This window comes from Aphis gossypii, chromosome 1, assembly GCF_020184175.1.
Source record: "Aphis gossypii isolate Hap1 chromosome 1, ASM2018417v2, whole genome shotgun sequence".
NCBI classification, from domain to species: Eukaryota; Metazoa; Arthropoda; class Insecta; order Hemiptera; family Aphididae; genus Aphis; species Aphis gossypii.
The window spans coordinates 49,377,285-49,394,608 of record NC_065530.1 but is presented as its reverse complement, the minus strand read 5'-3'; the positions used below and the strand labels follow the sequence as shown (position 1 = coordinate 49,394,608).

The window sequence follows — 17,324 nt, the reverse complement described above, 5'->3', positions numbered from 1 at the left end:
ATTGTTTATTTACTCCTTTAGTAACATGGATACAGAAGCTTACAACTTAATTAATAGTCTAATAAAAATAACGTGTTATTTTATTATGTAAACTGTAAAGCATAAGACATTTTTTTTTTATATATATAATCTAATTAGTAAACCTCGTGAATAATTATAATACATTTTTTTTACAACCAAATTGTTCTCGATCAAATTAATGTATTTCAAAAAATACCTATACGTTCTATACTAGTGGTCTTCAACCGGTAGGTCGCTACCAATTTTTGGGTCGCGTAAGCATTAAAATTGGGTCACGATTTCATGGAAAATACATCCATTTGATCAAGGAAAATTTTATCCTAAAAAAAATGTTATGTTATATTATTATTCATAGATTTAACCATTCAGATTATAGTAATAAAAATAAATAAATGTTCTGTTGTATAATAGATATTCTTTCTTTTTGTTTGTGGTCATAATGTCATATCAAATACTTAATACTTGGAAACTATAAATCTCAATAAAATTAGCAAGGCACACGCACACTTGAATACATACAATACTGGTAAACCTAACCTAACTGTCTTAATTCATATTTTAGAGGCCATTTGATACATTTTGAAAACTTTTCAACTATACAACACAAAGAATAACACAAATTAAAAATAATAAAAAATATTTAAGACTGAATTCTAAAACAATTTCTTGATACTTCTGTTTACTGATTGTACTTTGGGTTAAATTATGGTGCAGCATAATGAATTACAGATCATCAATCATCTGCATGCATTTTTCCTAACATTACAAATGCAATTTATATGCAAACACAATAATTAACATTAAAGAATGGTATGTAAGAATAGATAATTTCACACTATGTTAAATTTAAAATAGTTTTTTCTTTCTTATAGACTTGAATATTTTATTAAAACAATAGTAATATTTTAGTAATTAACAGGATTTATAACAATAGTTATCAGTAAGCCATCTGACATATTTGCACATAAATTATCAACTTAATTGTACAAAAAATAAAATAAAATAAATAAATAAATAAATAAATACATAGATACATAATACATACGTACATAAATCAACAACACACAAATTTTACACAAATCTAGACATAATCTACATTATTATGATTAATTTGTTCATACCTTCCATACCATATCACAGTAACCACTATTTTTACATAAACCATATTCTATTTTGTCAAATATAATATATATTAATTATGTAAAAGTCTCATTTTGAGCTCTTGGTAGTTTTAACAATTATTTTTAGAGTGACAAACATAATGTTATATCCTATGTTAAAAATTACACACGACCTCGCACCATTAATATAAATATAAAAATAATTTGTGCACGAGTATTGAATGTACTATAGTTCATTTAACTAGTAAATTAAAATCTCAGATTAAATAAATACAATAAATAAGACAATATAAAAACCTGGTATAAAATATAAATAACAATAATTTTACAGACATAAAATTACCATTTTAGACATAAAAACAAAAAACAGACATTTGAAAAAAAACAAATACTATAAAAGGACTAGACTATAGACAAGTTTAACTAAACAGTATTTGTAAAACTAACATTAGTTTACTTTAATTAATTAATAGAACATGTTATGCGTTCTTATATAGAGAGCTTTTAAAAAAGATTTTTTACGACTGATAGTATTTAAACTCAGTGAACCAGGAAAAAAAACATTTAAAAATAATTAAAATACCACCAAGTTTTTTGACCTATCAATTCAGTTAAATGTTTTTCTACTTGATGGTTTAATATAAAATTATTAACAGATCACATACTTATAGTAATTTAAAATTTATAAAAGAGAAGTGAGGAAGGAATGTAGTGATAACAATGTATTATACACCTGTAGTAAATCAAATTGAGTTGTGATGTTTTTCTTATACAATTTCAACTTGTTTACCTCAGGAGTTTCCGAAATTTTTCTATTTCATATATACTTGTAGATAACCTAAAACAATATCATGATTATTAATATATAATGAAAGCAATTACTAGAATTTAAATGTTTTAGCTCTATATAATTTAATGATGGCTTAAAAAAAAAATCCAAAAAGCGTTATAATTACATATTATACACTGAATTACTACAAATGAAAAGTATATTCTCCAAATTGTTTAAATCACTAAAATCTAAACTTTAAAACTAATTAAAAGAATTCTAAATTATATAACAAGGAAAAATACTTAATATTTGAAATGACAAAATAGTTGATGTAAAACTACTTAAATCTTAGATCATGTGTCTAAAACAAGAATCTGATCCATTATATAGATATAATTCAGTGTACAAATAAATTTTAACACATTTCATTAAATCATACTTAACTATAATTATTTAATAATTAATTAAAACAAATATCTTCAACATCCAAACTCTAAATATAATTATAGAGGTGAATATTCTATATTTTAATATAGAATATTATTATGTATAATGTACAAACAATACATTTATAAATATATAAGATGATGTTTCTCACCTTCCAAACGCATTAAAGAGAGCAACTATTTCACTACGTTCTAATTGTAATGTGTGCTTGTTGACAGTAGTAGATAATTCATTATATCCATTTGTCCGTGCTTTGTTTGAAAATAATATTTTCAGCGCTGTTCCTAATCCTTGTATTTGCAACTTTCCCCAAAGTCTGCATTTATCACATCCCACACAATCCATAATGGTTGATACATTACGAAAATGAAGACGAAACTCTTCTTTTAACTTTTGTGCCTGTTGTCCACCCAAGAACATGGTATGCTCATTAAATTGTTGTGGGAATTTTCTAGAAAAAACACAAATTTTATTTAAAAACTAAACAAGAAAAAAATAACTAATGAAAAAATCTAACTTGATAATTCCTAAGAAATTATGGACAGCAAGTCGAGTAGTTTCATCTTCTTTATCATTTCCTGTATAATACTCTACTTGTTTGAGTAAAGGTGCAGCTTTTTGTAATGCTCTCAGTTCAAGGAGATACAAGAAATATAAATTTCTTAGCCATTGTGTACCCTCGCCTTTAGTGTATTTTGGACCAAACTTACGTTCAAATTCTTCGGCATTTGGACCCCAAAAGCCAGTACCACATGGGTTCAAAAATGTTGATCTTTTATCTATTAATAGTGGTAATATTAAATATATTTTATAAAAATATATCTAAGCAATTTTAATAAATTATAAGAAACTTCATTGGAATTATCAGACAAAAAAATCTTAAATATAATACAATTGAATTATTAAGCCGTACAGTAGCTATAGATGTAATCAAACATTAGAAACTCTAGGTATGTCAATACCTAGCCTATCCAACACTAATTTGAAACAAAGAGATACACTATTTCCAATATTATTAACTTGACTTAATGCTGGAAAAAGTACTTAGAGAAAAGCAAAATAAGCAATAGGTGTAACAATAGGAAATTTATGTACTTAGGAACTTGAGTTTGCAGATAATTTAACAATTTTGAACGGGTTATTAAACAACACCAAAAGAGGAGCTCAAGCCTTAGAATAAATAGCCAATAAAATAGGATTGAAAATTAACAAGGGAAAATTTTGATCATGAAACTTTTAGAGACTTATAGAGTTTAGATAGTACCTATGAATGTTGATGAATGGTGATAATGAATGAGGTATTAGACTAACGAGATTTAATATTTAGAAGTTATATTGAGTATCATTAATGATTGGTCAACACAGAAAAAAGTTTAAGATAATTTAATAGAATATAAAGATAAATGTTCTCCCTAGAGTAACAGAATAGATGAATGGAGAAAAAGTTTTATAGGGAATTACAGGAAGAGATGAAAGCAACACAATAACACCAGTCAACCACTTTATAAATGATCAACAAATTCAGTGCCATGTGCAAAAATGAGGAAGAGATACTTAGAGTAGTGCTGGAATGGAAACCTATGGAGAAGACACCTTGTGGAAGACCTAGAAAGAGATAGATGGATAAAATGGAATATCTCAAGGAAATAGGTTCAACAACAAAAGATGTTATTCGGGAAAAGTAAAATGGAGGTAGATTGTCAGTGGCAAAAACCCTAAAAGAATATTAAATGCTAATATAAGAAGAATATCACTACTAAATAAATATTATTTTTATGTACATACCTGATAATAGATATTGAGCACTAAGATGAATATTAATACTTGTATGAAGACCAGAAATAGCTCGATAAAATGCTCGTTTCTCTAAACACATCCCTGCAATCATTTTCTTATATAAAATTTAAAACAAAACAGATTATAAGTAACTTAATAATTACCAGTCAACTTTGCTGATATAGTGTAGACTTCAAATAAATTTTTTGGCCTAAAAAAAAAAATAGCATTAACTTTTATTGCACCAAAGTTAATCAATAACATTTACCTGAAACAGTTTTCCATATAAATTGTGTTCCAAACGCGATTAGCAGAAGGTCCTTTGTATCCAGTGTATCGCTCAGGATTTAGAGATAGGTCAACATACTCGGCTTCACCATCATCGTCGGGCAACGTACAATACATGTCTTGTATATCATCATGAGCTTGCCAGAGAGCAAAATCCTCCATAGCTGCAGCACTGTATTGGGAAAAGTCCATTACATTTAAATTAATATGTCAATAGATTTAAATAGTTTTCATACAATAAGACATAAGTACTTAATATTGGAATAATTGTCTTTAAATTAAGTACATATATTGGTAAACTTTATAAATATATTTAGCGGAAATAGTAATTACTAATAACTAATTAATTATTAGACATACAAATGTGTTCAAATAGGTACATTTCAATTTTTAAATAATATGAATAACATAATGTTGTCATATCACAACTTTACATTATACATTTTTAATCTGTACCATATTTATAAACAAATATTCTGTTAATACAGTGTACTCTCGGTAACTCGAAGTTAACCTAACCTAACCGGGGGGGGGATTCGACTTATTAAAATTTTGAGTTATCAAAAAATGTATAGTTATACCTATTTTTTTTTAAAGTTTAAATTAATTTAGAAGTTTAATAAAAAAATATACATACCTACATATTATTTTTAAAGAATTGGTTCAAAGGTTATTGTTTAATAATAATAATAGTTTATTCAGTAGAATAAAACGGGCCGAGGCCCAATAGTACAGATAGTAAAGTTTGAGTACAAATACAAAAGAAATACAATATTACACACAATATTACATACAATAAATATCTTATATGTATATATAATGTTTACAAAAATCTAAAAAGGAATAAATAAATAAATATTTATTTAAAACATTGTTCAAAATAATCTAGTGGTAAAAATAAATCTTCCATACCTTCATTAGTTTCAATATATTTAGGCAACTTTTTTAAAGCAAGTGTCATTTTTTTTATAATGGTACAGGGTTCTATTTGTGGGTCTTCGACTTCTTCTTTATCATTATCCAATATATCGGAGACGATATCGTCTTATACATGTAGTTCTATTAGTACTACACTTATTTAGTTCTAAATTTGGTTAAGAAAAATTCAAGATAACGAAATCTTGTTTAATTAATTTTCGAGTTAACAAGATTATTTTAACATTTAACATTAGTGTTATTGTTATTTGAAGGAAAATTTTATTTATTCGAGACATCGAAAATTTCGAGTTATCAAGTTACGAGTTACCGAGAATTGACTATAATATTGTTATAAGATCAGAAATTAAAATTAACAAAGAAAAATAATATATTTTTTATAAATGACAGTGACTAATGGATGTAGACATGTAGTATACTAGTATCGGAGGTATTTGAATGAACAATTTATACAGTTATTTTATATAATTAAATTATAGGTTATTAGTTAGTTATTAATATTATTATTAATTAGTTTAATGTTTCTTTTAATTTCACGATGTTACACATTAACAGTTTCAGTTTATATACTATGTTATTATTTCATACTTATGAGTGGAATTGCCCCTTTCGCGTTTATGGTTGAATCTGTTTGAAAATGTGGTAAAACTAATATAAATTTATATGTTAAGTAATAATACCAATAGATTATTTAATATACTATATTTATTAAAAACAATTAACAAAATTATATACAGCCCATATATTAGCGGTAATGAAGGGTGGTAAAGAGTAATTTTATCGGTAATATATTAAATTAGTATTATTAACATGGGTTTAATCTTGTTTTTATGTTTAGGGACACCCACAAAGGCAGTGGTCATATCCTCCTCAAGACCGTATTTCTAAAAAACTATATATTGTTAAAAACAAATTATTTTGTAGTAGAAAATCATACAGAAAATTTTCTGTTTATATCGAGATTTGAAAATTTAGTAGAAGGTTTTTTATACGCTTTACGGCTTATATTCAAAATACAATTTTTATCGAGAAGTAAAATTCAGTTTTTATAAACGTTAGAATTTAAAATTAATAAAAACGACAGACATTGAGACATCCACTAGTATAATAACGATTTTATTTTATTTTTTTGATTTAATTCAAAAACGAATAACCGCAGATAATTGAAATTTTTACAAAATGTTTATTTTATAAATTTCTATACGGTTTTTAAAATATTATAAGTCGAAAACTAAAAGACTTGTTGAGCTATTTTTAGGCGTGTGAAATGTTTAATAATTATTGTTTTTTAGTTTATTTCCTATAAATGTTATTTAAAAAATATTGCGGGTCACAATTCTTGGGAATTTAATGCAAGATTCCACACAGCTTGATCTTATAACTGTAATATACAAATACATAGGTACAGTTTTTTTTTTATATGTAATTTAAGTTAGAATTTTGACAAAATTCTTCAAAATTACCGAAAACTGTTATTTTGTAGTTAGAAATTCATAACTATTTTTTTTTTATATCTTAGTTTTGAAAATTTAATACAAAATTTCTCATATGTAATTCATAATGTTTTAAAAAATATAAAAAATAAACAAATACAATTTAATTTTTATTTTTATGTGCATTTTAAGCTAAAATTTAAAATGTTATTTCTGGGGACTTGAAACTTTCACGTACATTATATTACTGTGGGTTTAACTATAAGCAATGAAATTTTTAAAGATATTATACCTGTTTATATACTATAACCTATTTTTACTTTTTTAGGACATTTTTTACAGAAAGTTGTTATTTAATGTTGAGTTATTTAAATTAATATAAAATGAAATAAATACATTTATATTAATATATCATATTGACATATTGTTAAGGATCTCCACAATTTGAAAGTAACTTGAAATCACAAGATTATTCAAATTTAGTACAATTATTTCTCATACACTTTTCTTAGTTTACAAGTTGTATTCAACTAGCATGTCTCAGTTACAATAATAATAGTGATGGTGCGTTATCGAACAACGCAGCATGATACAAATTCCGCACCAGTTAAACAACTAAGATACAGCATTATTTCATTACATTATAATCTTATAATGTAAATTTATGTTTCTAAACACTTATATATTTTTACTAGTATAGAAGTATATTATGTGAAACTTACCTTATAGTTGTGTTAATGTAACCCAATTCATCTTGCATTGCTTCTTCGCACTCTTCTTGTTGCGGCCCTTCCATATACTATGTAGACAAATATTGTTTCATTACTATTTTTAAAATATAAAAACTAAAAACAAACAAAATTATGGATTGAGTGTTTTAAATTGAAGGAATACATGGAATGGATTACGCGATATATTCGTTTATTATGATCGTGGAATTGAGACCAAGTTGAAGGACAGAAACAGCAGCCACACTAGGAAAATAGCAATATAGTACATTTAAAAATATTAATGTATATACATTTTTATGTTATGTTCTTAGGCGCAATTTGGAGGTTGGGGATGCTTGGGGGCGCTTAGCACAACCCAAATTTCGTATTAGGCATTAGCGCCCCCAAACTTTTAATAACAACATTGAATTTTTGTGTGATAGTGGGCAAAGTTACCCACGGGTTATAACTTTGGTCAATTTAAATCTAGTACCCCCATAAATTTAATCCAAATTGCGCCTATGGTTTTGTTTTAAATATTATATTATAAAATAACTAAAATTTAATAATTAATGATGTTTACAAAACAAAACTCTCACCTTAATCGACATATCTTCATCTACCAAACTATGATGATTACCTTTCAGACCTATGGGTAAATCGTCCTACAAACAAAACCATAAAATCCGGAATAAATAAATTTGCTTGTAAAATATAACTACACCTACACGAGTAGTTCAAATCATTATTGTTTATTACCAATTGACAGGATTCCACTTGACAATATCTCATAGCACATTTGCTGTCGTCTGACCAAAAAGGACAAGTTCTTCGTAGATTTACCTAATCGCGTAAATATGTACATATTATAAGTTAAGTTCATGAATAAAAATTAACGAATTCTTACCTTAAAAAATTTAAAATAATCTTTTGAAACAATACTAATAATACGGGGGTATATTTGATAATTATTAAGTTTATCAACAATTTCTACAGTGCTGTTTGTCTCGTCAATACTCCCTTTTAACTGTAAAAGTAAAAAAAAAAATAATAACATTAATTATTGTTTGACCAACAAGATGTATATTAAATTCATTAAGAGGAGGCCGCACCAACGAAAAACACGGTACAAAAACGTGTTCATGTGTTTCAATTATACACACTGGGTGGTTTTAAGGCAAAACACCTCATAATACAATTTGTAGATAATAATATTTTAGAGACGATGGCATAGTTTTTTTTTTAAATTTATACTTAGTAAAAAAGTTATAGGCATTTAAAATAATTAAAAAATAGGGTTTTGCGTTGTTCATTGTTTGCTAAGTACTGGATGTATTGAAAAACCGATACGTCATTGTCTCCGAAATATTGTTCTCTACAACTTTTATTAAGGGGTTTTTGCTTTAAAATTACTTAGTAAGCCGTATTTTTAAATCTAAAAACTAATTTTTTACGTAAACATCTATATAATATTACAAAATGCACACTGTTAACAATATTGTTATTTATTATATACATTTTACAAACATTAATAATGTAATATTCTATATTTTTTAACACATTGTATTATACAATACAGATACAAAAAATGATACGAGGATTAATAATAATTATAGTACACGTAAATATATATGCAACGATTGTTAAGTGTCATTATCCTATTGTCACTACAGTGAAAACAGTTGAAAAACTTTTGTGATTCCACTGTGCTTACTATCTGCCTACTATACGTCATATAATATATAATATAATATAATATACAATATATATAATATTATACATAAACATAACTAATTGCAACAACAAAAAAAAAAAATTCATCTATCAATAAACACGTCCGATATTTAAACATGGCTAATGTATTTTTAATACCCTAGAAATCTGAATGACAGACACCACTAATAAATAAACCATGCTTAATATTTAACATAATATTATGCAAACAATGGATATCAATAATTAGTTATAACGATGATAAAAGTACCGTTTAATTAATAACATTTCCATTGTAAGAGAAAAATAATGGTTATTATTATTTTTTTATATTGTTAGTATGCACATTACTGCATACATAGGTACCATCTTATAGAAATATATATTATAATTTATAATATTATACAGTTTACAGTATTTGAAGTACAAAGAGAACATATTAAAATAATACATAACATTCATTCACGTTTGTTACTTATTTGTTTAGAAAATTGGGAAAATTATCTAAAGTAGGTATAACGAATTTCGCTATATATATATTCCGGTAATACATACACTAATTTTAATAGTATATCTGCTAATATGTTTAAGATTAAAATAAGAAAAACGATTATTTTTAATTTTGATTAAATATTTTATCCTTATCCGGTTTATGTAACATGAACTATTAACTATCCAAATTCCTGTATTTAGAAAATTATTGATTAAATAGATGTAATTTTATACTTCATATTGTATATAAATTATGTATTTTAAAGGGGTCTCCAAAAACTAACCCTCTGCTTAGTTTGATAAATATGTTATAATATACCGTGTGATCCTTTTATCGAACAACACTCATTAATTCAAAATCTATTAATGATTTAGATAAGAATTTATTTATCTTTTTTTTTTAAGTTTTTACTTTTTTGAATGACAGTATATTTACATTTGTAAATTCATACAAGCAGAATATTTTTAAGAGTATTTCGATACTTAGAAATTGAAATTCAGACGAGTAATTTATAAGTTATAACTTATTAACTTATAAGTTATTCCGTTAAAATATTCTGCTTTATAGTATAAAATTAAAAATTATAAACATTTTATTTTAATGGGAAATTAAATTTGAAAAATATTTCCGAGAACATTCGTAGATGTTGAAATAATGAGCGTTGTTTGATAAAAGAATCACTCTGTATAGTAACGAAAAAGAAATCAGTGGCAAAAGTTTACCGATCATACGGAATTTTGTAGGTATTGTATTTTTTGTATACATATTAGAGCAAATTAGAATCATATTGACAAAAAAAAAATAAAAATAATAAAAATAAATAAAAATGTCCACATTTCATAAATCATGAAAATGTATAATACTCGTACTTTGTGGGACCACAAATCTCCTACCTCATATTATGACCTTCGTTAAAGCGAACGGTGTGAAAAGTTTGGAGACCACTGTTTTTATATAATGCGCGTAAAGCATACTACTGTTATAAATTATAATATTATTTAGGTAAGAATGAAAAACATATTTCCATGACGTATACATAAACATTAATAATTAGAATTTGTAATTAACCGTATGGTCATGATAATCAAACGTCGAATACAATATTATACAGAATATGTTACGAGTTAAACGCCCTTATTGTACATACATATTACATATATTAGTGCACCTGCAGTCTTTAAATTATTTGAAAATTGTTTTCACTACTCTGTAAGGCCTATACAGAATAACTTTATTGAAGTGCATGTAAAAAGTAAAAACATACGATAAGTACTAAAAGAGTTCAGTTTTGCACCATTAAAAAATGATATTGAAACAATTTTACTTCGGTTTTTTTTTCTTTATTAATTGTCATTTGACAACTGCAGGTATGCAATAAGCGTATACTACGTATTTATTTTAAATACGATAATTAAATACTTGCTATGTTTGTAAGTATAGTAATTAAAAAAAGTTTGGCGCAATTGGATACCGCTTTGCTGTACCAATACATTAAGTATCGAGTTACTGCAATGAATGTATTACATTTTAATTCAATGTTATATCACTGTATAGGTACAAAAATGATATTGAGTGGAAACAGTCTATTAGTCTTTATCACTACATATATTTTTGATTTTATGATATATTTCTTTATATTGCAGCTATTAAATTAATTTATTTTACAAATAGTAGGTATTACGATAGTTTAATTTAAGTTTTACGAAAACATTACATTTATAAATATTATTAATTAATTTATACATTTTTGTCCATATTATATTATTATTTACTTTAGAGTTGATACAAATTTACCACGGAACAGTGTGTATTCATGATGTAAATAGGTCTTGACTTATAAAATTTCATCGTGTATAGAAAAATGCATACATAACATACGTACATTTTTAAGTCTCATTGAATCTCGAATAATATAGTTTAAAAACTATAACAAAATATTGAGCATCGTTATTCATCAACAACATATTTTGTTATGTAGGCCAAATTTAAAACGTAAATTATCTATTAAAAAACTGTGATTAAAATTTTGTTTAGATTTTTCAGTTACAGTATGGACAAATGTTGACGATCTTTATAGACCATTTTCAAGTTATAAGCTAGTTAATTAGAACTTAAAATCGCTTATAAAATAAATTGTGCTTATGTGTTTTAAATATTTTTATTTAGCTATAAAAACAACTTATGAGATCTTGTACTAACATTTTCAAGGTTTTCAACTGGACAATATTTTTTCGATAATAATTTAAAAATAAATCAAAAACATAAATTTTTATTAATAACTCAAAAAGAGTCAAAATATTTTAAAATTTTTATCATACGTAGGTACTCGTAGAAAACAATCATGTATTATAAAGTTTTGGTGAAAAATTCAATTAACTACAATTATTAGTTTTTGGGAAATATAATAATAATAAAAAAATACAAAATCGAAGTGGTCAACAATTGGATTCGCGGAAAAATTCAAGTTTTCCTTAATTTTTTTTTTTAGTATATAAGAAAAATACTGGGAACTGTTAATTTTTATCTCTCAAAACTCAAAAGTATAAGCTAAATCCTATTTGCTATCCTTAACTACTCTCAGTTGAAAATCGAAGCTTATTTTCAATTGATAATTACTTATCGTATTAGTATATAGGCACATACACACAAAAAAACACATTATTGAAAATAAATATATTTATCGCTCCGCTCAGAACCTAAAACAAGTAGGTACTTGTATAATTATGTACAATCATTTAAATACTCGTTTCAAGTAAGAAAATGACATTTTGACATTAGTTTTTACAATATAAAAATAATCAGGTATCTACAATTTTGTTTAGTTTAACCATACTCGTAATATATACATATAACATAAATATAATATATACATTATATACACATTTAAACAACATAATATACTAACAACTAATAAGTAATAATCAAGCTAAACACACAATACTTGTTATGTTTACAATTTTACAAATTACAAGTAATAATAATTTGAGTTGGAAAATTAGAAAAGATATAAATAATAATAACCAATAATTTGTATTGTTTATTTTGCATTTTATGTTACACAAGAATCCCGGAAAAAAAGACAAAGGAAAAAAAGTACAAGAAAAAAGAACAATTTTTAATACTAATAATCCATTATGAAAATTAGTATAAAATATATACTTTAGCACCCCCTCGAAATTTCGATTTTTTTTTTTTTTTGAAACCTATATATAAGCAAGTAAAAAATATGATTTAAGTAGTAAATACTTAAATTTGTTTCAAACCAAATATTAATTAATATTATTTTTCATGTTTTATAAAATTCCCTTTTTAAAACTACATTTACCATTTAGGTATTAACTTTAAGATTGAATGCAATAAGTAATACAATCCTAAATTCACCTTCAAAATTTTAAACATCTTTATATTATGTATATTTTTTGCATAACTTTATGGCAGATTTAATACTTGTTTTTAAAATGTTAATTCCAAATATTATATTTGTGACAAATTATCCCTTGATAAACATAAAATGTTAAGTAAATAATAATAACAAAATTTAATTTAATTTTTTGACTGATAGATATATATGTGATTAAATCTAACAAATTACATATTTTGTGTTATATTTCTGTTTTACTGATTATAAGATATAACTTAATTATTTAATTATCAGTCATTTTATCAGGTATATATAATAATAATGATATGTGATACATAATCTGGGCCCAATTAGTTTTATTTTTTTAATTTCATTAAAATTTAATAAATTGATTAAAATGCATGTAATACCTAATTACTTTTTTTTTTTTAAATAATAATTAAGTAATAACAATAATCTAACTGCAGAAGCTACTGTATTTAATATAATAGCTGTGAAGTATTTTTATGTAAAAATACTATTTCAATTGTATACACAATGTATAATTTGACTATTACTTAATAGAATAGGTATTTTTTCTGTTGTTGAAATGTTTAAATATTACAATGAACCAGTGGCGTATACAAGGGAGGGATGTGGGGATCAGATCCCCCCTCATTGGCTTTATTATTGTTTGTTTTTGCTTAGAATATTTAGTATGCATCATAATGTAATATTTTGTTATATTGTGAATAATGATCAATCAAGCTATTGAATTTTAACAATTTTGTCAAAACTGAATACCATTATAATTTTATTTTGGTTTATTTATGTTAAAGTAATGTTTATTTGGTGGAAATGGTCGATAACCATGATTATTATAAATATTATAATTTATAGCTTATCTTTATCTTATCCTATTATTTATAGAAACAATACTATATTATATTTTATAAATTTATAATATTTAGGTCTATAGAATATACATAGAAGTTATGACTTTTTGGATTATTGGAGTGAATAATCTTCCATATTGTGTTTGATGTGAATTTTGAATCAATTAAAATTATATTCATTGTTTCTTATTGTTAAATATTTAACTACTTAAATATAAAGTTTTGAGAGGGTTCCCCCTCCTATTTAGTTATGCAGTTTACTATTTTTGATCCCCCCTTTCAGAAATATGTTTATGCCATTGCAATGAACACTTGTATTGGTATCAGAACATTACTTTTGCCAGTTGTATTTACATCCAACACTGACATTAAATACAAGAAAAAGCCTAATTCAAAACGAGGTTAATGACTCATACAGTATATAATTTAGTCACCCATCTTTGTGTGCATTTTAAGAAAATACCACTAAAAAGTAAAAAAAAAAAATATTGTGTTGAAATCTAATGAATGCAAAAAAGTATATTGAAAAATGTCAATACAATTATGATATTTTTGTTTAATACTGTATGGTAAATTTATATAATGGACGAATTGTTTTTCTGGATAATATAAAAACTGATTTTTTGAAAAAAAAAAACAATGACATACATTAAGATACATTTTTTGTATTATGAATTCCAATAATAATAATTACTAACTAATTACTACACATATTGTCATACAAACATAACAGTTGTCTACACTTCTACAATAACTATTATCTAAATTAGTAGTGCAATTATCAGTATCCCTTGAGGAAAACTACCTCAGTGCCTCATGAGTCATAGTTTAAATTATTTTTTGACATTTATCTCTCTTGGGACTTAGAACAAATATGGGTGTAACATTTTATATGTTATAAAATCTTAGGCTACTTTACTGATCTAATGTGGTCACTTGAAATTTAGTATTTTTTTGATCAGGAATTTGCAATCTGACTACCAACATTTTAATAATTCAAGTTTAATTTTATAGTATGCAGATTGCACATACATAATTTTAACATAGAAAAAAAATATAATACGCTTTCATTATGCATTTTCTAAACTTGCATATACATAAACCTAGTATAGGCATATATTTTGTAACAATATTATATATAGCTATGGATACTTTCAAGAACAAAATAAATAATTTATGTTTCCAAAAATGCATGAGCAACTTGAAAAAGCGAATTAAAATATTAGATGTAGCAGCTTTAATATGCAAAATATAATTGTATATTTTATTAACTAGAGCAAGTTAGGCTATTTTTATTTAGTAACTCCATATTTTGTTTGATACAATTAAAAATATATGATAAATATTTATCAAAAATGTATTTTTAATAAGTAAATATTTCTCTTCATAAAAATGATTAAATAAGTATACCTACTATTACTTAAATATATTTTATGTAAAATTTTTATAAATATTGTAAGAATGGCGCATAAATGAGTCACTAAATGTAACTAATTTCACTTAACATATTAAAAACTTTCTCCAGTATGTACGCATATCTCATATCACATTATAATATACAACTGCACATTCAAAATATTTTGAATGAGTTCACAGATTTTGATGACAGAACATTGTCAAATTGAATTATTGTTTGAAAAAAAAAAAACACAGATACTGACATACTGTCTACAATTCTAATTCAATTATGTGTCATGTTGGAATTCAATGTAGTAGAAATTAATTTTTAAATGTGACCTACTTATTTTATTTTATAACAGTACAAGCCGAATCCCAATAAAACAAGAATACCTAGGTAATCTAAAGGAAATTATTTAATATAACTTAGGTATAGCTAATAATTTTAAATTTAAATACAATTTAAAAACTCAAAAATAAAAACAGAACTTATAAATTATAAGTTGCATACCTATGACATATTTTAAGGGAGAGTGTAATTTATTGAGGATGCTTAATTTTTCACCAATATCTTCTAATGGGAGAGGATTAGTTTAGATATTACTGAGTTGATGTGTGCTGACTTACCTCGTTAAGCCAACTGTTGTCGATGCGGCTATTTACAATCGAACTGGACGATGAGAAGAAACATACAACGCTCATGTAAAGACAAACGTTGACCACCAACATGAACAAGCAGTTGGCGCTGCGGAGCGACATCTTTTTTGGAGCTGATGATTATCAGTTAGAAAGACACACACCACCGTTGACCTCTACTACTCACTGGTGAGCCAGCAAAACTCCAGTGATTGATGAGCTTTTATCAATCTGCAACCGGTGAGACGTCATTGATCATTGTCCAGAGCGTCTTGTCAATTGTCTTTGTCTCCAGCTATCGTCTGATATTCTTCGTTTAGCATTCGCAGCACCAAATAATAATGTAACTCGTTGAAAAATTCGAAAATTAGGATCGTATCCAAAACAGTCGCAAAACAACAACATTCACGTCTGGCGTTATCAACGCGGACTGAGCACGGTTATCATTTATGTTTATTATTATCCGTTGAGGCACACGGACCTTTACAGTCGTTGTCGGGCAACGGAAACACGTCAGTAAATTATAACTTACCAGTTACCAGTGTGGTCATGGACGATATGATAGTGACCACAGCTGCTAATATTTAACACGATTCGTGCTAATAATCCATTAGCTTAGAAACAAAGCAAAATTTGCAAATTTGCCATTAGGTAATTATAGACAGTGTCTAATACAAGATCGGAGATACTCCTTATAGTAGTAGTAATATAATGTATAATATGATAAATCCGTGCTTGAGTCTGAGCGCTATTTTTGTTTTTTATGACTAGACTATAATAATTTTAAGGAAGTGAACAGGAGTTAATGTAGTGCGGCATAAGAATTATGAACCACAGAATAGGTTACATTTTAATATATTCTGTGGACGAATTATAAAGATGTTCATCGCCTAAACGATTCGAAAAGAGACTTGTATTTTGTAATACAAATCGGTCATAGAAGCTGTAAACCAATCTATTTTTCACATACAATAAACTTTTGAAAAAGTCAGTTAGTGAACGAACAAATATTTTATTATTTAGTAAACTGTTTAAGTACACTATTTACTTAGGCCAACAATTCGTAGCTCCACGACGTTGTCCGGGTACAATTTTAATGAATAACTGGCACAAATAAGTCTGATTTTCTTAAAACACATTGTTATAAATTTATTAATATCGCCCATCACTATATAGTTGTATTGAAACACAAAAAATTTAGAAGAAATTATAAATTTCAAGTACCCACATTCCACAACTAATTTTTTTTAAATACATCAATACAAATAAAATTGTCATTCTTAAATGTATTTATTGTTAAAAAAATAGATTTATACTCTATTCAATGAGACAGAATTACTTGTC

General features: G+C 25.5%; 1 protein-coding gene across 2 annotated transcripts; it reads right to left on the bottom strand.

Annotated features, from left to right (window-relative positions):
• Window positions 1–694: 694 nt before the first annotated feature.
• On the bottom strand, window positions 695–16,430 carry LOC114126814 (ero1-like protein). Of its 2 annotated transcripts, XM_050198850.1 has the most exons (12): window positions 15,972–16,430; window positions 8,412–8,531; window positions 8,264–8,347; window positions 8,104–8,169; window positions 7,703–7,768; window positions 7,517–7,593; window positions 4,406–4,597; window positions 4,302–4,348; window positions 4,147–4,239; window positions 2,879–3,140; window positions 2,513–2,812; window positions 695–1,980 (listed from the first exon to the last, which is right to left on the bottom strand). In XM_050198850.1, exons 1-12 carry the CDS (start codon window positions 16,101–16,103, stop codon window positions 1,929–1,931), a joined length of 1,491 nt encoding a protein of 496 aa, XP_050054807.1. In that variant the 5' UTR covers window positions 16,104–16,430; the 3' UTR covers window positions 695–1,928. The 2 variants fall into 2 exon arrangements, with proteins under 2 accessions (XP_050054807.1, XP_027846636.2); XM_027990835.2 differs by lacking the exon at window positions 7,703–7,768 and having other exon boundaries at window positions 15,972–16,428.
• Window positions 16,431–17,324: the final 894 nt, after the last annotated feature.